The sequence below is a fragment of the Colobus angolensis genome, unplaced genomic scaffold (genome assembly GCF_000951035.1).
Source record: "Colobus angolensis palliatus isolate OR3802 unplaced genomic scaffold, Cang.pa_1.0 Scaffold68, whole genome shotgun sequence".
In the NCBI taxonomy this organism is placed as follows: domain Eukaryota; kingdom Metazoa; phylum Chordata; class Mammalia; order Primates; family Cercopithecidae; genus Colobus; species Colobus angolensis.
This window is the reverse complement of record NW_012120487.1, coordinates 8,266,493-8,291,843: the sequence shown is the minus strand read 5'-3', so window position 1 is coordinate 8,291,843 and position 25,351 is coordinate 8,266,493. Positions and strand designations below refer to the sequence as shown.

The window sequence follows — 25,351 nt, the reverse complement described above, 5'->3', positions numbered from 1 at the left end:
AAGACATTTCTTTAGCAGTTGTATTATGAATAAAAGCAGTTCCTCCGTAAATGAAGAAGGAAGGAGTGTTTTTATAAAAATCATATACAGTGCCTTGACTAAAAAACGAAACATTTGTTCATCCCTCCCCATTGTACTGAATGGTGTTGATTTATCACAGTAACTCCCAGTCTTTTCCCACCAAAACCTTCAAGGAAGAAAGATTTAAAATACACAGAAACTCTTTTCAGAAGTAATGCTAGTTTGTATCACTGTAACAAAGCAACTTTCAATGTTTAACCTGTGTAAATGGCACCTCCCTATTCTTTTCTTACTGTCCTTTGCAACCCTGAAGTTCAGATAAGAAGCAAAGGACAGTGCCAGCTCCATGGCCATTGTCCTCAGTGCCTGGTGTTGTGCTGGTCTAAAAGCCTCATAACCCCCCCTTAAATGCCTCCTACACTCCCTGAGTGTTTCACCCAGAGGTTGGCTATCCTCTTTTCTGTGTATCCTTCTTAACCAGTGATCCCTCAGTAATACAAGGTTAGCATTGGTTAAAGTGAGATATTATTGTCCGTCCCCAAAGTGATTTCTACTACAAGGCAGGGAGTGTAGAAAGCCTTTGATTTCATGCAGAATGCTTGCTAGTTATCTTTTGTGTCACTTTAAACAAATTGATTTGACAAGCTGTATTTCTGTCTCCATTTTTTCATAGAAAGTTCACATAAAATGTTTACAGCTATCTATTCTGGTTTTTACAGCCTTCTTTTGCTGCCAGTTACATATTCAGATCTTAGGATGACAGCGATAAAATCTTTCTACATGCCTATTTTATTTGAAAGACAGTTATTCCCATGTCATCTTTATTACAGAGTTCTCTTTACTCTTTCTCCTCCATTCTTGCTGATCCATTCGTTAGATAAGACTATTCTGATCATAAGTGAAAGAATTTTGCTACTTTATCATCAGGCCAAGAAAATAGTTATTAATTCCTTCTGTATTCATGACCTCTCGATTACTAGATGTCTGGGGTTAGACCTGAGTTAAGTATGTTTATTCTCAAATTGGACAAATTGGAGCTCTTCTACTTCCAACTGTTGTTTTAGTTTAATGAGTAATTTAAGTAGATTATTCATTGTTGAAATTGACTTGTGTCTTGCTTCTAGGTGTAGTACAGCAAATAGCCGATTGGCAGCCTATGAAGTCCTTGTGATGTTGGCTGATAGTTCACCTTCAAATCTTCAAATTATTATAAAAGAACTGCTTTCTATGCATCACCAACCTGACCCTGCTCTTACCAAGGAGTTTGATGTAGGTTTTCTAGACCTTGATGAACTTAATTTTTTTTAGAATGATCTCTTAAACATATAATTTTAAGACTGTATTTGCATTCTGCTGACCACAAAGAAAGTCAGTATTATTATTTTGCTTACTGTGTTCACATACTCAAATCAAGTATAAGCTATAGTATCACTCTAATATACTGAATATATTGTGAAATAGTATCCTTTTAATTAAAGACATTTTCAAGTTGCTTGGTAGTTATTCTAAAATAACTGCCAAGTAAATAAGTAAAAAGTAGCTTTCCAACCTAGTTTTTGAGCAACTTTGTGCTGGGCATAGGCCAGACCCTAGAGATACAAGTCAAGTAGACATTGGCTCTATCACAGTACAGCCTATGTTCAGTTAAATTCAACGAAGATTTATTGAGTTTAGTATGTGCTAAGAGGCATATTTGGCTTTTGGAGCTCAAAAATGGAAATAGGATCCCAGCCCTCAAGCAGGTCAGTGTATAGTGAAAGAGGCCCATAAGCAGATAATTTCAATATAATGTGATACGATATAAGATAGAGGTATGTCCTGAATGCTCTACTAACACAGAGAGGCACTTCACCACCAGCTCAGAAGGCTTCTTAGAGGAGATGAAACTTAAAATAGGGCCATAAAAACTAGTGAGCCAGGTGAAGCAAGGTGGGAAGGTCATTCCATTCCAGTAATGAGAAGAATATGAACAAAGCTGTGGAGCCATGAAATAGCTTAGTGTATGTTGGGATCTGCGAGAGGGAAGTATATTGCAGGTCCACTGGAATACCAGACCAGAAATGGGAGGATGCCTTCAAAGCTGCCTTTTGTATTCTCTAACATCACAGAAAGTCAGACTTACCCTCTGGATGCCTGAGTTAAGTATTACAGAACATAGGGGTTAAGTAGGAAAGGAAATGGGGACAGATGTCCTAAATAGAGGGAATAGCACTTGGCAAAGACTTAGAAATGTGGGCTGTCATAAATTGGAAATGGTTTTGATTGATCAAAATGGTTTATAATGCTTTAGTTTATAGGTTATGTGTTACTTTATATGCATTTATTTAATCAGATTTTTGAACTTTTTGTATTTTTCCTTACATCAAAAATTATATCAGCATAATGAAGGCAATATCTGTGTTAGATATTTATATTTTTAACACTGTTATAAACCAGTTTTTTTTTAATCTATGCTTTGGACTACAAATAAATTTCAGTGTTAATTAGGTCTTAGAAATAATCCTGCTCTAAGTATATGTCTGATGTTAATGAAGAATAAGTAATACTTAGCAATTCCTTGAGGTCTAGAAGACCTACACATTTATGTCTGCTAGTTGGTTATTACATGGATGCAGATACTTGATATGTGCAGATAACATGATTCTGGTCATGGCATGAGAACCAAGATCTTGCTATAATAGCATTTCAAAGTGTAAAATTACAGTATCCTTTTCCACTTGGAGAAATGCCATGTTGAACTTTATCCACGATGCTTTTTCTGGATCATTTCTACCTAGAAAAGCTCTGTACTGGGGTCTATGTTGTTTCAAAACACCTGTAAGTAAAATGGTAGGATAATCACCTATTTAATTATATGTGTACTGGAAGAAGTTTAATAGAAGAGTGTTACCTTCTCTAAAAGGGATTACAACATGAGCCTTCTTTTACCATCCAGATTGGTCAGGATCCTTCATGGTAATCACTTCCTAGACTCACATTCCTTTTTTTCAGAGTACTACCTTAATTCATGAATATATATCAGGACATTTGCTTGATTATGCCTCTTTACCCTAATAGACTATAAGCGCCTTGAGATCAGGAGCCATGCACATTTCTGTTCTCTCTTATATCCCATGCGCAGTGCCTGGCGTATAGTAGGGTATTTAATCAATATTTGTTGAATGATAATCAAGTGACTATATAAATAGATAAACAAATATGCACCTATCTGCCAGGTATTTTATGAATGAAGAAGCAACATTGAGATAGCAGTTATAGTTTGATAATTATATCGGCATCTGCAGAAGTACTTCATGAACATAGGTGTTTGCCAGCATAGCTTTCATAACATGCTGGATGGGTAAATCTCTGAATGTATCTCCCACATAGCTATAGTATAAATGTGTCTGTGGCAGAGATGCTCATTCTTCTCCTCTACTGTTTCTATTCCTCTCTTTCCCAGTACCTTCCCCCAGTGGATAGCAGGTCCAGTTCAGGGTTTGTGGGGCTGAGGAATGGTGGTGCAACTTGTTATATGAATGCAGTCTTCCAGCAGCTGTATATGCAACCTGGGCTCCCTGAGGTGATTTCCTTTTTCTATCCTTTTTGGTATGATAGATAATATGTGCGTTACTTGAAAATTGTTTCATAGTTTTTTATTGCTTTTGGGGTTTGCTAAAACGAGACATGGTGATTTTTTTAGTAGCTCCTGAGATGTGTAGAGACATGTTGTTTATAATCACACATTTTTATAAAGCTGCTGTTGTAATAAGCTGCCTGTATTACAGATGGACTTGGCCTAATGTGAATTTTGAACTCCAAAGTTGTTTTTAAATTATGTTCCATAAGGTTATAGTTTTAATATTTTAGAAATATATGGGGTCTACCATGAGCACTTTATGATAATATGGTAGTGGCTTATAATATGGTAGTCAGTGGTTTTGGGAGTATTCCATGTGTATTGGGCTGCACTTACTACTAGACCGATTTTCATAATCAGACCTTAAGGACATGATTTGTTCATAATTACACCAGCTAGAAATTGCTGAAGTTAAATATCTGCAGCATTACAGCCATGTCCAAACATACATAACATTCTAAAAAAGTAATGTGGGTACTAACGTGTACATATGTCAGAGTTACCTGTGAAGCATTTTAAATATTTCAAGCTTGATACGTTTCTTTTCTGTGCAGTCGTTACTTTCGGTGGATGATGACACAGACAATCCAGATGATAGTGTGTTTTACCAAGTGCAGTCTCTCTTTGGGCATTTAATGGAAAGCAAGCTGCAGTATTACGTACCTGAGAATTTTTGGAAGGTATTTCACCCAGTAACTCTTGAGATTTAAAGATGTTAAATATTTGGAGTTTGGCTACATTCTTTCTCTAATGATGATGGTTTTTTGTTTTTATTAACTGTAGACTAATTCCTTGCCAAGAAACTCTAAAAGGATTTGGTATACCCTTGTTGAAATTGGTACTTGGTTTCAAATCATTAGAATGTTGAGAATAGTAATTCATAATTCCTAGGAATTTGCTCATCTTAATTGTTTTGAGTATTTTTCATGATTCTTATTTTAGCTCTTTGCAATATTTGTTCATATCATTTCCCTGACCCTGTGCCAATTTCACTAATGTCTTTAAATAAAGAACACTTTTTTTTTTTTTTTGAGATGGAGTTTCGCTCTTGTTGCCCAGGCTGGAGTGCAGTGGCGCGATCTTGGCTCATGGCATCCTCCACCTCCTGGGTTCAAGCGATTCTCCTGCCTCAGCCTCCCAAGTAGCTGGGATTACAGGCATGCACCCCCATGCCCGGCTAATTTTGTATTTTTAGTAGAGATGGGATTTCTCCGTGTTGGTCAGGCTGGTCTTGAATTCCCAACCTCAGGTGATCTGCCCGCCTCAGCCTCCCAGAGTGCTGGGATTACAGGCGTGAGGTACCGCACCTGGCCAAGAACATTACTTTGAAACATTGCTGTACTGTGTTTCACATATTGGAGGATCACGTTGTGTTTTTCCCCATAGGTTGATTAGTTTCTAAGAGAGAAATTCTCTGTTCCATGGCCTAGATCTTACCCAGTATCCACTTCTGATTTCAGAGACTTGTTATGATTGTAAGGGGACTAGGAAAAAGGGTGGATGGCTGAATACAAGCTAGTCTCACTTTACTAGAAATGTTCACATCCTAATAGTGAACCTGATTTTTAGAAGCATTTAAGTGCTCTTTTATGTACCCTTTCTACCACATTCAGAAATTGCTACTTTTCCTTTAAAAACACTTTATTTTTGTTATATAGATTTTCAAGATGTGGAATAAAGAACTTTATGTGAGAGAACAGCAGGATGCATATGAATTCTTTACTAGTCTCATTGATCAGATGGATGAATATCTCAAGGTAATAAAAGTTTTACTTTCCCTCTAACTCCCTCAAACTCCAATTATAGTATGAGAATAGTGTCTTAGAATTTGAGGTTACTATGAAACTGACAAATCAGAAATTGATTATCTTTAACATAAGAACTATAATGTATTCTGTGTTTAAACATCAAAACATAACACAGATCAATAGAATTGTATATTTTCTCTTTTTTTTTCTTTTCTTTTTTTTGAGACAGAGTCTCGCTCTGTCACCCAGAGTGTAGTGCAGTGGCACAATCTCAGCTCACTGCAACCTCTACCTTCCAGGTACAAGAGATTCTTACACTTCAGCCTCCCAAGTAGCTGGGATCACAGGTGTGCACCACCATGCCCAGCTAATTTTTTTATTTTTTGGCAGAGATTGGGTTTCGCCATGTTGGTCAGGCTGGTCTCAAACTCCTGGCCTCCAATGATTCACCCACCTCAGCCTCCCAAAGTGCTGGGATTACAGGTGTGAGGTACTGTGCCTGGCCTAGAATTGTATATTTTCTTAATTCATCTAACGCTCAATGAAGTATGTAACTCTTAATCTCTACTACATAATAATAGCCATTCCTACCTACATATTCTTTCTGTGTGTCCACTGAAATAATCTGGCCTCAGAAGAGTGCTGCAGTCACCAGTGAGCTGACGGCCCTGTGCAGAGCAGAGAGTGCTCTGGCAAAGGGGAGAAAGGAGCCAGTTTAAAAGGTTATTTGTGGTGCTGTTGAAACCCAGAGCTCTCTACCTCTACCCTGTAAGCCATGTGGCAGACTTCCTAAACGATACTGCCTTCTCAGATCCCGCTGTCACTGCCAGCATTGGCCTCTCATCAGTAGGCACAATTCTTCCATTTTATAAAGTAACTTGCAAATTGATGGCATTCTATCCACAAGAAAAAAGAAAAGATTGCCGAGAGTTGCCCCTAACTTGGTCCTTGTAGCACAGGGAGAAGGATTCGGAATCACCCTGGAGAACATTCTGTTGTTATTAGCTCTACCTGACCCATCCCTCCTCCTCCTCCTCTTCCTCTTCTGATCATCTGCATCACTCTGACAGTGAGGCCAATAATGGGTTTGGCCTCCATTCATCGCAGCTGACACTGCCAGAATGACTCGTTTTGTTTTGGCCCTTAAATTGCAATGTGTTAATAAAATTCTATATACTCATAAGTTCTGGGGGCATCATTTAAAATTGTAACTTTTCATTCCAACAGAAAATGGGGAGAGACCAAATTTTTAAGAATACATTTCAGGGCATCTACTCTGATCAGAAGATCTGTAAAGACTGTCCTCACAGGTGAGTGAAGATATCACTGACAGGAAAAATAAACATCCTTTTGAAGTGATTGGTCTAGTATGTTGTAAATTTTGCATTTGTTAAGAGACTTAGAACCCTCTCCCTCTCAATAGATCTATAAGTATTTAGTGACTTAAATTTCTTTGGTTTCTACTTCCAGAAGTAGAAAAAATTTCTTTGTGGGCTTAAGAAAATGTTCATTGAAATTCATAATTTTAAGCAATTCTAAATTTTCACAAAGTGGCATTTTAACTTATTAGTGGACTTTTAAAATATTAAGGGACTCCCAGATTTAAAATGTAGTTCTGTGTTCAATTATGGTAATTGAAGAGTTTCAAATTCCATTGCTGATTGTGGGTTTTCTGTTATTTCCTAATCAGATATGAGCGTGAAGAAGCTTTCATGGCTCTCAATCTAGGAGTGACTTCTTGTCAGAGTTTAGAAATTTCTTTGGACCAATTCGTTAGAGGAGAAGTTCTAGAGGGAAGTAACGCGTACTACTGTGAAAAATGTAAAGAAAAGGTATTAAGTTTGCCCTTTTTAAAAAACAAGATTAATTTGTTATTCATAGTGTGTCTTTGTTCTATGTAAAATCAGTAGTAAGCTCATATTGTTATTTCCATTAGATTGTGTCATTACTTGTTTTCACATGGGTCAGAAAGACCTTTGCCTTAATTACTGTGCTGTTTTATTTTCTCCATGGAGATCATTCATATTTGCTCTTTTTTCTTTTTTTTGTCTTTAGAGAATAACTGTGAAAAGGACCTGTATTAAATCTTTACCTAGCGTCTTGGTAATTCACCTAATGAGATTTGGATTTGACTGGGAAAGTGGACGTTCCATTAAATATGATGAACAAATAAGGGTAACTTTTTTTCTTCCTGAAATTTTTCACAACCATTCATTTCCTCACTCCTTTTTTTTCCTTTTTCTATTTTCATATTCCATCTACCATGTTAAGGCTGTTGTCTCAGCATTATGAAGAGCCCCTTGTCTTAGGTAGTTGCTGCTGCTGGAATAAGCAGATCTGGAAACAGTAGCCCTCATTTCTAGAAGGCACCCTAGTGATTACTGCGAAGGAAAATGCCTTCCTTAGTGCTCAAACCAGAGACTACTTTAGACTTTCTCAGACTTAGCATTTCTGAGATTTTATATTTGAATTGGCGAGGTAGTTGTTCCTAGCTTAAACTAGGAAAACACATCCTCTTATTTGGATCTCACTTAACTGGGTACTGCTGTATACGTTACTAATCAATGTTAATATGGTCTTTTTGCTTTTACGTAGTTTCCCTGGATGCTAAACATGGAGCCTTACACAGTTTCAGGAATGGCTCGCCAAGATTCTTCTTCTGAAGTTGGGGAAAATGGGCGAAGTATGGATCAGGGAGGTGGAGGATCCCCACGAAAAAAGGTTGCCCTCACAGAAAACTATGAGCTTGTCGGTGTCATCGTACACAGTGGGCAGGCACACGCAGGCCACTACTATTCCTTCATTAAGGACAGGCGGTAAGGGTTTCCTGAGGCGGCACTTACTCACTTTCTGCCCTCCCCTGCTCTCCCTTATCATCCATACTCACCACTGTGGTGCAGACACACTTTGGCATTTTTCTTGACTGTGTTTCATTTTGAAGTTTTAAAGCTTAGTGCAACTGGTTTTACCCCTTCAATTTGAAAAGTTGTTTTAGAAATTGAAATAATTGTTGCTACATATTTCTTAGATATTTTCAAATGATAATCACCTGCTTTATTTGTAGACAGTACATAGAGATAAATGCTAAGGATGAGAATGTTGATTTTTTTAACCTTATAATGTTTGTCTGATTTCTGGGCTCTAGAGGGTGTGGAAAAGGAAAGTGGTATAAATTTAATGACACAGTTATAGAAGAATTTGACCTAAATGATGAGACCCTGGAGTATGAATGCTTTGGAGGAGAATATAGACCAAAAGTTTATGATCAAAGTAAGTATTTACAACTGGATATTTTCCATTTATTTATAGTTTTCTATAAAAATTAGTAGTATTCTTTATATAAAAACAACAGATTTTGTTATTTTTATTATACTGCTATTCTAGCTATAGAACCATGAGCAAGCTCTTTAATAATCAGCGTGAAAATGTTCAAGGTGTTTATAAAAATTTTTAAAAATAATTTCTTACAACAACCTTGAGGGATAGGTAGGGGAGCTGGGAGTAAGTTAAAAGGATGAAATGAACATCAAAGAGAAACTAATGAATACAGAAATTGAACCTTAAAAATAGTTTTGGAAGTAGTTATCCATTAAAATTTTCAGATTTCCTTTTCACTAATATAGAGGTGTGACTAATTAGAGGAGACATTTCTAGCACCTGTGTTTTTAAAACCATATTTATTATGCAGTGTGGCAAAGCAGTCTTCCCCTCCACAACCCCCACTCCCAAGAGAAAAGAGTATGAGGAGAAGCACAACCCAATCAGAACTTGCTCTTTGATAAAAAGCTATTTGATGGAGACCTTGGCATTTCAGAAACCTGATTTTGAAATCTTGTAGTGGTATTTCTAAATTTTTAGCTGTATTGGATTCACTGTATTAGATTTTGATACCATGCCATTATAGTCATGCATCTTACGGTGGTAACCTTGACGGGTTGGATATAGTATTGTCAGAATTTACCTAGATTTGGCCGATCTTCGCAGAAATGGTTCAGTGAGGCCAGTTACCGCATCCTGTGCCATATACATATTTTTAAATGTCACTTGCTATTTGCTTACATCTAGACCTCCCTAGGATACTTACCTTCTTTCTCTTACTTACCATACTGCTCCCTTATTCCTTGCCCCCGCCTATATCACTTCCAAGTAAGAGATCAATCTTAGGCCCAGAACTGAAGTATCCTGACTTCCATGCTAAGCACTACTCTAAAGACACTCATATTTTACTTATACTTTGCATTTTACAAATTTAGGGAGTAGTTACCTACTTACTGGAATAATGGGCCCTTTGTTTTAGATTGTCAAGACAAGAAAAACTTTTATTTACAGATGTCTTTCTTCATGTCTTGTTGTAAAGCAAACCCATACACTGATGTACGCCGAAGATACTGGAATGCCTATATGCTTTTCTACCAAAGGGTGTCTGATCAGAACTCCCCAGTATTACCAAAGAAAAGTCGAGTCAGCGTTGTGCGGCAGGAAGCTGAAGATCTCTCTCTGTAAGTGTCTCTTCCCTGTAATTTGCTGTGTGATTTCTGTGGTGATGATGTGGTCTGTGAGAATATACTATTTGAGATTTTAAAGATAATTAGCTAAGCTGGAGAGAAATTCTAAAAAGAATTCCAAAAAGAAAATAAATCCGTTTTCTTATTGCTTCCTGGTTATTTTCTTGGCAAGAGGTTGTTACATATTTAGAAAGATGCACATAAGTTATTTCATTCTAGAATTGAAGTGTTTTGTTTTTTGTTTTTTTTTGAGACAGAGTGGTCTCACTCTGTCACCCAGGCTGGAGTGCAGTGGCATGATCATAGCTCACTGTAGCCTCGACCTCCCAGGCTGAAGCGATCCTTCCACCTCAGCCTCCCGAATAGCTGGGACCACAGGCAAGAGGCACCAGGCTCAGATATTTGGTTTGTTTGTTTTTTGTAAAGACGAGGTCTCCCAGTGTTGCCCAGGCTGGTCTGGAACTCCTGGGCTCAAGCAATCCTCCCACCTAGGCCTCCCAAAGTGCTGGGATTATAGGCATAAGTCACCACACCTGGACTTTTTTTTTTTTTTTATGTTAGCAGCATTTGTTGAATACACTTTTTGTCCAAAGCACAGTACTGTGCCAGAACTGTCAGAATGTTGTTGTTTTTTAAAGGTCCTGTCGTTGGTGAATTTGCCTTTTAATGTGTTGGGTCAGGAAAGTGTTTACTTTTTCATGTGAGAAATATGACTATATGTGTTTTATTAAATTTGAAAACTTGGTTTAATACTTTGTTCTTACAAGACTTTGAGTGTATGGCTCTAAGATAAGTTTATTTCACTGCTTTTTAATGGCTGGGAAAGATATCTCACAATAATATGTAGAAAGAATTCATTTTTGTGCTTACTAAATGTTAAATCTCATATGCCAGTTAAGTAAAAATTTGTGTTAAAGTTTGTCCTTCACTATTTTCTATAATGTCAATCAGTTCTCCCCAACTAATTAGAAGGTATTGCGTTTTTTAATTTCTTAATTGATACATTACGATTGTATATATTCATGTGGTACAGTTTTATGTTTCGATACATGTATAATAATCAAATAGTTTAAGTCTAATACCCTGTTTATGTGAATGTGGTAAGTCTTACTAGCTACTGAAAAAATAGCCATTTTATACTGGACAAAATTTTCTGATTCTGTCTCTTAGGTCAGCTCCATCTTCACCAGAAATTTCACCTCAGTCATCTCCTCGGCCCCATAGGCCTAACAATGACCGGCTGTCTATTCTTACCAAGCTGGTTAAAAAAGGTGAGAAGAAAGGACTGTTTGTGGAGAAAATGCCTGCTCGAATATACCAGGTAAGAACCATATAAAAAATTCTAAGAAGGAATGTCCACATGGACATCAAAATGTATCCAGTAGGTCCAGAAGTACTCCTGCTGGGTTAGTCGTACCACTGGTGCTACATTATCTTACACATTTGTCTCATGAAACTTTCATGCCACGCCACAGAGGGGACCATAGAGCTAGAGCCATGGAGTGCTAAGAACACAAGTGTGAATACACACTCAGGATTGGCAGACACAATCACTGACCTGCTGTGTGAGTGTAAGATGTCACAAATAAACAATGTTGTGGGGAGTGGGCAGTAAAGAAACCATGTTGCCAAAATAAACTTATTTTGTCTGGAGAGAAAAACAAGGTTCGTAACCTTTGAGTAGGACTAATAAGACAATGATTGGCCATTATTTATTGAACACCTACTGTGTGCTACGTGCTTTAAGCAAATCTTTAATTTGTAAAAGATTATTGTGCAGTATCAGGTTTTATTCTCATTTTTTGGATGGAAAAACAGGTTCAGAAAAGAAGAAACATGTGCCAGTGTCACAGGGCAAGGATCTAAATTTAGAACTGTCTACTCAGTCCAGACTTTATACACTAATTAATCAAAAGCTCAGTAGCTAGAACAAGAGACTTTGAGAAAAATACGGAGTCTTACATTAAGAAAGAAAGAGAATTAAGCCATCTGATACAAAGGAAGCATGGAGTTGGTTGTGCTTGGGAGAGCTCTATTTGTCCCTTTCTGCCTAAAGTGCCAAGTTAGAATTTATTTGTCCTTCATGTGACAGTTTACCTGAATTTCCCTAAAGGGTATATGGTTTGATGAATAATAGTTCTTATAACATCTTGTATTCCAAAGGAAGGTTTTCTCTCTCCTCTTTTGAAAGTTCAAAACTTGAGAAAGGGGAATTATAAAGTATAATTCACTTTTTATAAGTGCTTTTTACCTATATTTTTACATATCATTAGAAATGTCCTTCACATATTGAATATTTTTCCATTTCATAAAAATAATTATTAATCTTCTTTTGTAGATGGTGAGAGATGAGAACCTCAAGTTTATGAAGAATAGAGATGTGTACAGTAGTGATTATTTCAGTTTTGTTTTGTCTTTAGCTTCGTTGAATGCTGTAAGTAGCTAATTGAATTGTTAGAAATAAGAAAGATTACAATTAATTTTAGCTAAAGCATTCAGTGACTCATCTTCAATCTCAGTAGTTAGCATTCAGATTAGATGCAAAAAGATTTTCCCATAAATGTAGCCTGTATTGGGTAATATTAAAATGCAGGCAGCATTCTGAATGTATAATATAGATGGTGGGGAGGTGTGAGTTTCCCACATACTGGCTTTCTAAAGTGCCCTTGTTTAGATTTATAGAAGAATCTTAGAATAGCTGTAACTGTGAACTCATGTCAATGGATACTGGGCTTTGTGGAGATTCCTAATTTGTAGTAAAATGTTACAAGACTAAAGATTAACTTTCAACTACTTTTCCTTGAGTACCATGATTATAATTTGCCAATAAGGGAATACAGTGTTCTTAGTCTCTTGATGACTTAGCATTCCTGTGGTCTAACAACTGTTTTGAGAGGATTTCATAAAAGAAATGAAGAAGATGTCTTTTCTTAACCTTTTTTAAAATTTAAATGGAACATTTTTTATAATGAGCTGGCTAGATTCTTATTAGTATTTAACTTTATCATGTATGTATATCATATTCATATATTGTGTCATATTTAGTTTGTAACAATGTGTAATAATCTATAAAACTTCTGTGAAAAACGTCCTCTTTCATGTTTCCCTCTTAGACTAAATTAAAGCATCCATATTATCCTTGCATGGCAAAGGTGAGCTTACAGCTTGCTATTCAATTTCTTTTTCAAACTTATCTACGGACAAAGAAGAAACTCAGGTGAGAAGTGATATGTTTTGATAATCTGTTGTGACAAAGGGCACTGGTTAATTCAATTGAAGTTGAATTTACAATTTTAAAATATTGTGAAAGCAGCTAGCTAATTTTATTCAGAGGACTAAGACATGTTCTCTAGCTTTAAGAAACTTCTAATCTAATGGACAGAATAGATCAAACAAAAGAGAAATACCTAAAAAGAGAATGGGCATAAATTCTGTACATCTTGGAATTGGGCAAAATCATACCCAGATAAGGAGATTAGAGTGGCTGTAAGACACTGATGTTCTCAGAGGGTTTTGAAAGGCAAAACAGAAACACAGAGGGCTCATTTTAGGCAGAAGGGAAAGCCTGAGTAACAGACAAGACTTGAGCTAGGGAACCATGAGTGACTAATTGTGTTTTACTAGGACGGGTGAGAGACTCCTGGAGCTGAGGCTGAATGTTGGGTTTGGAACTCACTGAGTGCCCTTAGTACCAGAGCAGGGAGTTTGGGCTCCGTTCAGTGGGAGATCATGAAAGGTTTTTGAACAGGGAAGTATGTCCAGAGTAATGCCTTAGAACAACAGTCTCCAATATTTCTAGCAACAGGGACTGGTTTCATGGAAGACAATTTTTCCACAGAAGGGAGGGTTGAGGGACAATTCGATTCTCATAGGGAATGCACAGCCTAGATCCCTCACACGTGCAGTTCACGATAGGGTTCTTGCTCCTATGAGAATCGAATGCTACCACTGATCTGACAGGAAGTGGAGCTCAGGCTGTTCCTAACAGGTCCCAGACCGATACTGGTCCATGGCCCAGGGGTTGGGGACCTCTGCCTTAGAAACTTTACGGACATGACTATATCTTATTCATCATTGGTTTTATGGTTGTTTTGTTTTGTTTTGTTTTGTTTTGTTTTGTTTTCTGAGGCGGAGTCTCGCTCTGTTGCCCAGGCCAGAGTGCAGTGGCGCGATCTCAGCTCACTGCAACCTCTGCGTCCCAGGTTCTAGCGATTCTTCTAACTCAGCCTCCCAGGTAGCTGGGATTACAGGCATGCACCACCACATCCAGTTAATTTTTGTATTTTTAGTAGAGACAGAGTTTTGCTGTGTTGATCAAGCTACTCTTGAACTCCCGACCTCAGATGATCCACCTGCCTCGGCCTCCCAAAGTGCAGGGATTACAGGCATGAGCCACTACGCCTGGCCTCATCATTGATTTTTATCTTCAGCACCTTATAAGGTGCCTGCACATTATAGGTTCTGGATAAGTAGTTCTGTGAATAAATGAGTGAAGAATGAAGAGTATTGAGCAGTGGTTTGTAGAATATACCTAGAGTAAGGGGAGACCCAGGGTGAGGAGACCAGTTAGAGTTAAAAGACCACCGAAGTTCCCAGACTTTTCCCTCTCGCTAGCAAAGTCAACTTCTCCAAGTGTGGAGAGGTTTTTGGACAGATTTTGCAGTCAAGAAACTCTTGAGAAAAAAATATATATATATAGTGACAACTTCATTTTTATGTGTAATAATCAAAGATGTATTAAGTGATCTCAGTCTTTAGTATTTGGTTGAAAAAGAAAAAAATAATGTATTCCTTTCTTTTAATGTCCAGATGGCATGGATTTTTATGTCCTAATGGCATAGGATTAACTAAGGACACTTGGTCACTTCTGTTTGTGAAATGTGCTCATGCTGTTTACACGTTGCACACTATTTCCATTTTGTTTATATGGTCATTATACACAATGATCATTTTGGGACATTGAGGGATGTAAGGGAGGTGTTATGAGGGCATGGGTAGAATAGTCATGCCTTTTTTCTGCCTGAATTTTTTTTTTATTCCGTAAGGTAGAATATTAACGATTTTAACAATAAAGTATAAAAATGTAAATGTAAGTTGTTCTGAAAGTGGACATTTTGTGAGTGTAAATTAATTGAACAAAACAAAATGCTATATAGTTCAGGCCTTTTTTCCAATTACAGATGTTTGGTAAAGATGCAGAAGGCAGGTAAAGTCTAAGACTTAAACTTCTTTACATGTTTTTGTTTGTGGGGAAAGATGAGCCACAGCATAAGGAGCCAAGGAATGCAAAGCACTGGTTTCCAGAGTACACTGAGCCATGGTAGTGGGCAGTCATTGAGTATCTCTTATCCCTCCACCCTACCCACAATAGACAGACAGAGAGACAGACTTTGATAGATAGAAATAAGAACCAATAAGAGTGACACTGCATGGGGTCATTGGCTGGGCTCATGCTCCTAACATTGCTGTCTCTGCTTCTTTTTAAAGGGTTGATACTGAAGAATGGATTGCTACCATTGAAGCATTGCTTTCAAAAAGTTTTGATGCTTGTCAGTGGTTAGTTGAATATTTTATTAGTTCTGAAGGACGAGAATTGATAAAGTAAGTGTTGGAGTCTTTTAATTGAAAGAAATTTGTGTCTCTTCCAGTGATTTAGAGCTGAAGTTTCTTATAACCCTTTTTATTTCAACTTGAAATTATTTTTCTGCTTAAAGTCCGTTTTAAACTCTCTTCACTGAAACAGTGAGGAAATTATTCAGGTCACTCTAAAATCATCTCAGGCAAGTATTCGGTGACCGCAGGAAGAGCCTGTGAGGCAGATTGCCTGCCAGGTGCTCATAGGCACGTGGGTCCTAAACTTACCCTGTTATGGCTCAAGGGGATCAAAGACGCAAGTCTTTTCCCTCAGGGACTCAGAATCTGGTGGAAAGAGATAAACAATCCCAGGTTACCATAGTTCACAATATTGTGTAACTGTATTTGGATTGTGACTAAAAAATAATTTTTTAAAAATCTACTGGTAGGCCGGGCACAGTGGCTCACGCCTGTAATCCCAGCACTTTGGGAGGCCGAGGCGGGCAGACCACGAGGTCAAGAGATTGAGACCATCCTGGCCAACATGGTGAAACCCCGTCTCTACTAAAAATACAAAAAAATTAGCTGAGCGTGGTGGTGGGTGCCTGTAGGCCCAGCTACTTGGGAGGCTGAAGCAGGAGAATTGCTTGAACTCGGAAGGCGGAGGTTACAGTGAACTGAGATGGCATCACTGCACTCCAGTCTGGCGACAGAGCAAGACTCTGTCTCAAAAAAAAAAAGCTACTGGTAGTGTATTACCTATGATAGTACATCTATCTGTGTACCTGAAATTTAAAAAAGAGAAGTTGCTTTTCTGGCAGAAATTCAGAATGCTCCACTCACTATGAATGTTTATACTTTACTTCTGATCATCCTCATCAAGTCAGCTTCTCCTGTCCTTGGTAGTTCAACATTTATGTGGAGTTCCAGCAAGCACTGCTGTGGTCTCTGGTGTCCCGTCTCCTCTATTCTCATTGGGTTTCTCCTTCACTCTCCTCAACTGTGCCTGCTCCTAGCTGCTCAACGTCACTGAGGAAGTACGGATTAGCAAATGAGCATTCCCTACCCCAACCACAGATGCCACACACCTGCCAGAGTCTGTTCCAGCTTGCCCTTTCCTCTCTTTATTGTGGAGGAAGTATCCCCTCTTCTCTCAAAATGAGTCTCTTTGCATGTCCTGACCTTCTCAAGGAAGTTGATCCTTTAAGTATCTCTCTCTTAATTCTTGCATCTTTACTTTCTAGAATTTTCTGTCACTTCTGTCACTTCTGCCAGCATACAAATATGCTCTGTTTTCTCTCAAAACAAACACACAACAGGGAATTCAGAAACGCAAGTCTCTTCCCACAAGGCAGTCTGGTGGTAAGTTAGAGATCTTTTCAGAACTGCTGATCCCTGATCCCCTTCCTCTCTAGGTCTGAGCTCCAAACATTTATTTGCCTACTTGATATCTCCACTTTTCCCTCTAATCTATTTCATTCAGCAACAGAACTGTTCTTTTTTAAACAAATTAGATCACATTACCTCTCTGGTTAAAAATTCTTCAACGGAATCCTATTGGACTCAGAATGAAATCCAAAATTTTCACCACTACCCACAAGGCCTTGCTTGATCTGGTTTTTGTCCTTCCAGGCTTTCCTTGACCCTCTCCCTGCTTATCAGGCTTTAGCCATACTGGCTTATTGGTTCCTTGAACCTGCCGAGCTTATTTTCCTGCCTCAAGGTCCTTGCACCTGTTATTCCTTATCTGGAACACTGTCCTCCCCTCTTCGCATAGTAAGTGACTTCTCCTTCAGACATCAGCGTGAATAACATTTGCTCTGAGAGGCTGTTCCCAGTCACCCAGTCTAACGGATGTTTGCCTGCTAGTCTGCTCCCTGTTTTTCTGCCCATCTTCTCCACTACAACTTCAGCTTCTTGAGGCCAGAAGCCAGGTTCAGTTCATTCCTGACTAAACACAAAGAGGCTGGCAAATAGCAGACACCTAAATACTTATTCATGCATGCATGCATATATATCCATATAATTCATAAAAAGGGTCAGTAAGCATTTCTTTGAAGTGCTGTGTACGCCTTTCCCTTTAGAGTTTGCATTAGAGATAACTATTTTTTCTAGTTTGATTCCAAAATATCTTTCCAACAGGACTCCTGAGTATTGTGCAAGCATTAGAATGTTATAGAAACACCATCCATTTGGAAGGAACATAGCAGATATTTTATTCATTCCCTTATGTCCAAGCAGGCTTGCTTTTAAATGTCTCCAGAGAAGCTGTAATGTCCTTTGGGTAGTATGTTTGGTTTCTTAGTATTCCTAATGCTCAAGAATCCTAGCAAAGTACTTCTACATTCTTCCTGATGGAGTTTATTATAGTTTGTTTCTTTCTTTATAAAGACCAATTACTCATCACTATCAATTGCTATGATTTTTTGTTCGAAGAATAGTCTTTTTTTCTAATTACTTATTTCTTTACAATTTTTTAAGATAGTCATTTTTACAACTAAAAAATAGGTATGTATACTGTATTCATATTTTAGTAACTGTAAACATGAAGAGGTGTTGTCTTTTAGATCAGCCCCTTGGTATAGTCTTCTTTTAAGGCAATTCTTTAAACCTAACTGTAATTGTAAAAAAATTAATTCATAGTAAATATTGCTTACAGATTGATCTAAAGAATTCAGACTACTAACATGAAGGATACTTTACATCTTTTAAGAGCCTTTTATTGTGGAAATGTTTAAACACACACAGAAGTAGGCAGAATGAGCCCTTTCCTGTACCCAGGCCCCAGGCAAGTTGTCAACTTTTGCCTGTCTTGTCTTAGCTATCTCAGTTCTCACACACGACACCCACATGTAGGCTTTTTTTTCTCTCTGAAGTATTTTAAATTTCAGACATTATATCATTTCACAATAAATTTTCAGCATGTATCTGAAGGTAAAGTTCATCTCTAACAGTAAAGTTAAAAAAAAAAAAATGTAAGTACTTTACCGTTATCATGAACCAACAAAATTAATATAATTCCTTCATATCACCTTGTATCTAGTCTGTGTTCAGATTTCGTCCAAAGGTCTCAGAAGTGTCATTTTACCATTGAGTTTGCACAAGTCAGGATCCAGTGAGGTCCCCACATGGCCTTTGCTTTCTGTGTCTCTTAAGGCTCTTTTGACCATCAGTCGTTCCTTTGTCCCCCTGCCCCTTGTATGCTGTGCCATTTGTTTGGGGAGTAGACTGTTTGCTCTGTAGCGCTCCCCATATTCTGGATCTTTTTGCATCCTCTAGGTATTCCCTTCAAGAGAATTGTACCTGAGTCTGATTATACCTCTAGAGCTGAACATTATGGGAGTACTTGTTATCTTTTAAACTTTCTTATAGTTGCCACTTAGAATCTTAGTGAATTTTGAACAGAGCCTTGTCGGCTAATACATGGCATTCCAGTTAGCAGGAATAAGCAGAAGTGAAGTGACCTGGGAAAGCTCCACTTGGCCTGTAAGCGCTAACAGTATCAGGAGACTCTACTTTTGTTTCTTGGCTATTAGGTGGGAACTGTGTTGGAAAGGTTGAGGTTATGGAAATGTATCTTGCTTTCTCACACCACCTTTCTCTTTCTTTCAGGATTTTCTTACTGGAGTGCAGTGTGAGAGAAGTACGAGTTGCTGTGGCCACCATTCTGGAGAAAACCCTAGACAGTGCCTTGTTTTATCAGGATAAGGTCGGTCATGTTTTTAAAACGTTATTTATACATTGTATTTTTACCAAATGTTTTAAATTACAGGTAATAAGAAAGAGCCTAGGATTGGAGTCTGGTAATTTTGCCACATAAATGCACCTTCTGTGGACTGATTTTTGGTACATGCCAGGGAGAAGGCATTCTGTCCCTTCCTCCTCACATCCCAAACACCGTGGTAGGCCAGGAATTCAGGCCTGCTTTGGTCTGCTTTGGGATTTTCTCTCTAGAAACACTCCCTTTTCAGAGTCCTCTCTCAAGAATTTGTATTAGATCTCTCTGAACTGAGGCTAATGTGTGTCTAGAGACTCATCTAGACCAGCAGACATTTTGAGCCACCTCTGGCTTTGTCTTTTTCCTTATAAGCTATTTTCCTGATCTAAACCTGCAGCTGGCAACCAAACCAAATGGTGCCATTCATCCAGGGGCGTTAAGTCCTTACAGATACAGCAGTTACTTCCCAAGTTTGCTGTTTCAAACAGCTGACACTACATGGAAAACTTTGAAAAATGTTATTTTCACAACAAATTGGCTTCTTAAACATTGGCTGGAGGCATTGTGCCTCAGTGAACTAAATACAGATTCTAGGAATTACTGCTTCAAATGCAGATGTTGGCTTTGCTGTGCAACTTTGAGCAAGTCCTTTAAGGAGGATGTTGATCCAGATACAGTGCCTGCCACCCAAGCACTTAGTTCCATGAACAACGTGGTCAAATATGCCCTTTAGGAAGGTCCTCAAAGACTGTGTCTCAATTCCGGGAGTCATTAGGAAGTTGAGGTTTACTGTAAGGCAGTGGTTTTGATCAGCTTAAATAGCAGAACCATTTTTTAAACAAAACCCTATCTGGATGCACAATATAGAATACAAGCCACAGGAGCTGCTGAGGACAGTTCAAATGCCGTTGCTCCATTCCCTGTAGAAGTTTCCAAGATGTGTCAAGAATCCTTAACGTAAGGACCATATCACTCTCCTCCTTCCTCCCATGTACCAACCCAAACAAAGGATAAAGGCAGAGTTAGTGCAGCCTCCCTAGAGATGGGGTCAGGCCACAGCATATTACCCACCAGCCTCTAAAGGCAGGACAGCAGGTGGCAGAAAGAGAAGGGAATGGCAGCCATACACTTGGAAGCCATTTGCTCAGTGAATTCTGTCTGATGCCTAGCTGATGGATTTTCATGTCTATTTCCCCCGCCTCCCCCCATAAATGGAAATGGTGCCTCTTGCCACCCACTTTATCTTGGAAAGTACTTTGAAAATGAAGTGCTATGTAAATGCTAAATTTTACTGTATTTATAATGGGTGTGACAGGATGGATGGGAATATTGCAAAAGTTTGAATACCATCTTCAGAGGAAACGAACTAATGAGAGTAGTAAGCCTGGTCTTAATTCTAGATCACAGATGAATTTCTAGGGACTTGTCCAAAAACAGTTGGGGTGGGAGGGAAAGAAGAAGCAATGTCATAACCAAAATGGTTTCTAAACAAATAAAATGTTTTTCAAAGCTTTCCATGAGGCGTCAGCGGGCTCTCAAGTAAGTTCACGGCTGAGTCGATATCACCGTTGTCATTCTGTCAGGCTGTTGCTCTCCATTTGCTCCATCGGCTTGGTTTCCAGCCCCTATGCCTGTGTCTGTGTTTTTTTATTCTTTGCATCTGTGATTATGTGAAGAAGTAACGTAGTGGAGGGAGGGATTCAGAAATGTCTTCCCTAAACACCCCACCTTTTTTTAAGAGACAGAGAGATACTGGCTCTGGAGAAAATGTGACTCGGCGGTAGAATCATGCCCTTGACTCTGAAATCTAGGAGCTGAAACTAAGCTTTTCTTTTAATTATTGCTATGGTACCAATCTTTCTCTGGAAGGTAAAATGGATAATTCTGTTTTTGCTCTTCAAAGCATAAGTCCATCTGAATCTGAGACTGGATTGTGTCAATCAGACTTTCCTTTTGTTCTTATGGTGGTTTACCTCAAATTAATCCTGTTACAAATGTCTGTCTTATGTTCTTTTTCTTCATGTAATTTTATCTTTCCTCTAACCAGCTAAAAAGCCTTCATCAGTTACTGGAGGTACTGCTTGCTCTATTGGACAAAGACGTCCCAGAAAATTGTAAAAACTGTGCTCAGTACTTTTTCCTGTTCAACACTTTTGTACAAAAGGTAAATAATTTTTTTCCTAATATCTTTTCCTAATACAGAAGATGTATACGCTAAAAAATTTTTAGACTGGTTGGTAAAGTTCTATATGGTATGTTTTTTATGATGTTTCTTCTTAAAAATCTTGTGAATTATACTACTTGTAAGAATTCTGATGAGGTGCGTGTAGTTATTCATTGATAGCAGTAGAAGTCTGCATTAAAACTAGGGGTTAATTGTTTAGTAGTTATTGTGAAGCAATGTGAGGCTCAGGAGTTTTTTTTAATTAGATTTTAACAAGTACTTTCTATATGGAAATAGAAATAGCTGTGTTTTTAAAACCAATTTTTGTCTGGATAGAAATATAATTTGCTATTCTCAATATCTTGTGACAGCAAGGAATTAGGGCTGGAGACCTTCTTCTGAGGCATTCAGCTCTGCGGCACATGATCAGCTTCCTCCTAGGGGCCAATCGGCAAAACAGTCAGGTAAGGACTACTTTTATATCCCTAGTGGAATGGCTATGGTTTTCGTAGCCTCTGTGTTTCTTTTTGTAGGTGAAAAATGTTTTGGATTTCATAAAAGTCTAAGTACTAGTACCATAGAGACTTTAAAATTCTTTGGAGTTAAATTATTTTTACAACTTCTTCATAGAATTTAGTCTAATAACCCATGGAAATTACTAACTAATGACAGAGTCTTAAGAGGAAAGGATGGATTCTGACTGGGGAGGGGGTTTCAAAATCCTTTAAGGAATAGGTGGTATTGGGATCTTCTACTTCTCTCTGGGGCTGTGAACAAGGCTGTCTTGGTGGTGGTTCTTTTAAGTCAGATGCTGAAAACACAGCCAGAATCCAAATGCAAAAGTGTGCCGTTATAAACTGAATGATATTGCAGATATAATACTCTTGTTCAAATGAAAAGGAAGTTATTTGGGTTTTTTTGTTTGTTGTTTGTTTGAGACAAGGTCTCACTCTGTCACCAGGTTTGCTGTCACCCATTTTGGAGCGCAGTGGTGTGATCAGGGGTCACTGCAGCCTAGACCTTCTGGGTTCAAGCGAACCTCCCTCCTCAGTCCCCTGGTAGCTGGGACTACAGGCACATGCCACCATGCCTGGCTAATTTTTGTATTTTGTATAGAAACAGAGTTTCACCATGTTGCCCAAACTGGTCTTGAACTCCTGGGCTCAAGTGATCTGCCCACCTCGGCCTACCAAGGTTGTTTTGTTATAATAGGGTTGAATATGTCCAAAACCAACTCTCCTGTTTGAAATTCTTTTATTGCAGTGTTTCTCCCATCCATTGTATTTCTTTTATTTGATATATTCAAAATACGTGAAACGCTAACATGCAGTGGTAATAAGTACTATTTATGGAGTACTTATTTTGTACTCCATACATCTGGTCACTTTGTGGTGGTATACTTTTGATACTCAGTTCAGCAAAATTAAGCAGCTTCATCTCCATTCTCAGGCAAGGAGTAAAGCTCAGAGATGATAAGTAACTTGTCCCAGGTCACAAAGCTAATGCATTGGTGGAGCACGGATTCAGACCCAGCTCTGCTGGTGTCAAAGCCAGAGCCTTTTCTCCTGTGTGTAAATAAATACATTGCATAGGCACTTTTCCTTCCTGCTAAGGGAGACAGATTTTCGGCTTAGGCTTCCTCTCAGGTTTCTCTTTAGTGTTGAAAAACAAGTACTGACAGCATCATGTGCTCTGTGTGTTGTTACTATGTTGAGATTTACAATATCCCTTTTCCACTTCAAGCTCTTCAATATCCAAGGCCCCACTGTCACTAGCAATTGATTTAAATTCAGTATAATTCAACTGCATATAAAATTAATATTATTTTGCATTTATGGAGCACATTTCTACTGTTGAAAACATTTTCACTTTTAATATTTCATTTGGTCCTCAAAATCACAAAGTAGGCAGAAGAGGGAGGTAGGAGGTGGCCTTACCTCTGCCAGTACATGAAGAACTCAAGATAACTGTTGTGAACAACGCACTCACATTATACGGCACAGTGAGTGGCAGAGGCAGGGCCAGACCTGCAGATCTCCAGCCTCAGAGTTTTTCCCATTATACTGAGACACATTGTAAGCACTCCGTACCTACAGTGAATCCATAGAAGGACTGGTTTTAGAATAAGAGTTAATATAACCCTTTGAGCTGGCTTAAAACCTGTGATTTTTTTTGTACTTTGACCTCTTCTATCAAGCACTGAGAAATAATTAAAGCCCAGAATATTATGAACCAGCAAACCCTGTCCCTTCCTCTTCATATTATTTCTAACGACAACACTAACAGCCACTTTATCTTCCCTCATGACAGATACGTCGATGGAGTTCAGCACAAGCACGAGAATTTGGGAATCTTCACAATACAGTGGCATTACTTGTTTTGCATTCAGATGTCTCATCCCAAAGGAATGTTGGTAAGCCTAACATATCTTAGAATGAAGAGATACTGAATTTGTCTAGTTTGGGGAGTAATAATATTAGCAATTAAATGAATATCTCTTGTTTGTCATTCGACTACTTGCTAATTGAGGTGCACTTAAAATTTTTGTTTTAATTCATGTTAAACTTTATAATGTTTTACTAGTTTGCCATAAGAGAAAGTGAGTCATCATTTATTTGGGGGAGGTGAGAGGGTATATAAGTATTTTTTTTTAATAACTCTTTAGGATTAAAAACTAATTGAGAGCTCATTTATCACCTTAATTTGAACTGCTACTGTGTGGAAAATAGCCATGGTGTGGGTTGGAGTCTCCTAGCTAGCTGTGTGAACCTGACCGTTCTGATCGTCAGTGCAAAATGAAAATACTAAAAACATAATTCCCCAGGCATAATGAGATAAAGTACTTTGTAAAAACAAAGAGGATGCAGATATAAATTACATCACTGAAATATATTTGAATGTAAGATATAGTTGGTAGCATTTTCCATTTGTCTCCCAGAACTAATAGCATAGTCATCATTTACAGATTGTCCTATATGATTATCCAATGTCCTAAACTATGTGTGTATAGTTTTTATACTCTTCCTAGGTCTTGTCATGATAGCGACAACAACCATAGTAATAATACAACAAACCAGCTTTTCAGTGTTTTCTGTGTGCTGTGCTTTAAATTTGTTGTGTTTAACGCGCACAGTGCTTTAAACTTACTGTGTTTGATCCCCATAACAAACCTATGAGGAGTATTTGTCCTGTCTATGGATGCGAAAACTAAGGTACAGAAAGGTTCAGTTCAGTAACAAGGTTGTACAGCTAGTTAGTGGCATAGAAGCCAAGGCCTGAATGCAAACTCAGACCCAGAAGCTGCTAGGAAGAGCTAATGTCAGGAAACTAAATAAAAAACACGGAGCATCCTTCTGATAGAGAAATGCTTATTGACTCTCTAAAGGGACATTGGAGGAACACTCGGACGGTTGTATTATAAGGCACAGTTTGCTTACTAAACTCTGACTCATCTAAAAAGACAAAGCTGCCTAATTTCGTGAGTTCAGACAATTTTGTAACAAAAACTAAAGTATGCATTCTGGTTTTTGTAGTAAATGAGATAACTCCTTCCATATGGGTTGATTCTGCTTAGCATAGGTGGTGTTAACCATTATTTGAGAACAGCTGTTTGAGGAACGGAAGTGTCTTCTCCACTGTATCTTCAGTGGCAGCTTTCGGCAGTATTTCATATACTATTTATATTTTTACCTGTTTGAAAGATGATTGAGTGGGAATCACTAGGTATCCCTAGACTGTGAGGGATCTGCTTGTGTGAGCATTCAGTGTGTTTGTGAGTACTCAGTGTGTTTGCAGGTACTCAGTGTGTGAGTACTCAGTGTGTGTGCGAGTGCTCAGTGTTTGTGAGTACTCAGTGTGAGTACTCAGTGTGTGTGCTTGTACTTAGTGTGTTTGTGAGTACTCTGTGTGTGAGTACTCAGTGTGTGCGAGTACTCAGTGTATATGTGGGTACTCAGTGTGTGTGTGCAAGTACTCTGTGTACTGTGTGTATGCGAGTACTCT

At 38.3% G+C, this 25,351-nt stretch overlaps 1 protein-coding gene across 1 annotated transcript in view; it reads left to right on the top strand.

Moving 5' to 3' along the window:
• USP24 (ubiquitin specific peptidase 24) overlaps nt 1-25,351 on the top strand; it is a gene marked incomplete at its 5' end in the record, with an annotated part of 148,101 nt that overhangs the window by 109,033 nt on the left and 13,717 nt on the right. Inside the window, 18 exons of the mRNA XM_011926379.1 lie at nt 1,146-1,290; nt 3,464-3,583; nt 4,195-4,320; nt 5,299-5,397; nt 6,616-6,698; nt 7,079-7,220; nt 7,444-7,563; nt 7,984-8,204; nt 8,534-8,658; nt 9,746-9,887; nt 11,064-11,214; nt 12,232-12,327; nt 13,007-13,110; nt 15,381-15,494; nt 19,080-19,176; nt 21,233-21,349; nt 21,721-21,813; nt 23,660-23,762. Coding sequence (XP_011781769.1) covers nt 1,146-1,290; nt 3,464-3,583; nt 4,195-4,320; nt 5,299-5,397; nt 6,616-6,698; nt 7,079-7,220; nt 7,444-7,563; nt 7,984-8,204; nt 8,534-8,658; nt 9,746-9,887; nt 11,064-11,214; nt 12,232-12,327; nt 13,007-13,110; nt 15,381-15,494; nt 19,080-19,176; nt 21,233-21,349; nt 21,721-21,813; nt 23,660-23,762 — 2,198 coding nt within the window. The remainder of the gene's footprint in view (nt 1-1,145; nt 1,291-3,463; nt 3,584-4,194; nt 4,321-5,298; nt 5,398-6,615; nt 6,699-7,078; nt 7,221-7,443; nt 7,564-7,983; nt 8,205-8,533; nt 8,659-9,745; nt 9,888-11,063; nt 11,215-12,231; nt 12,328-13,006; nt 13,111-15,380; nt 15,495-19,079; nt 19,177-21,232; nt 21,350-21,720; nt 21,814-23,659; nt 23,763-25,351) is intronic.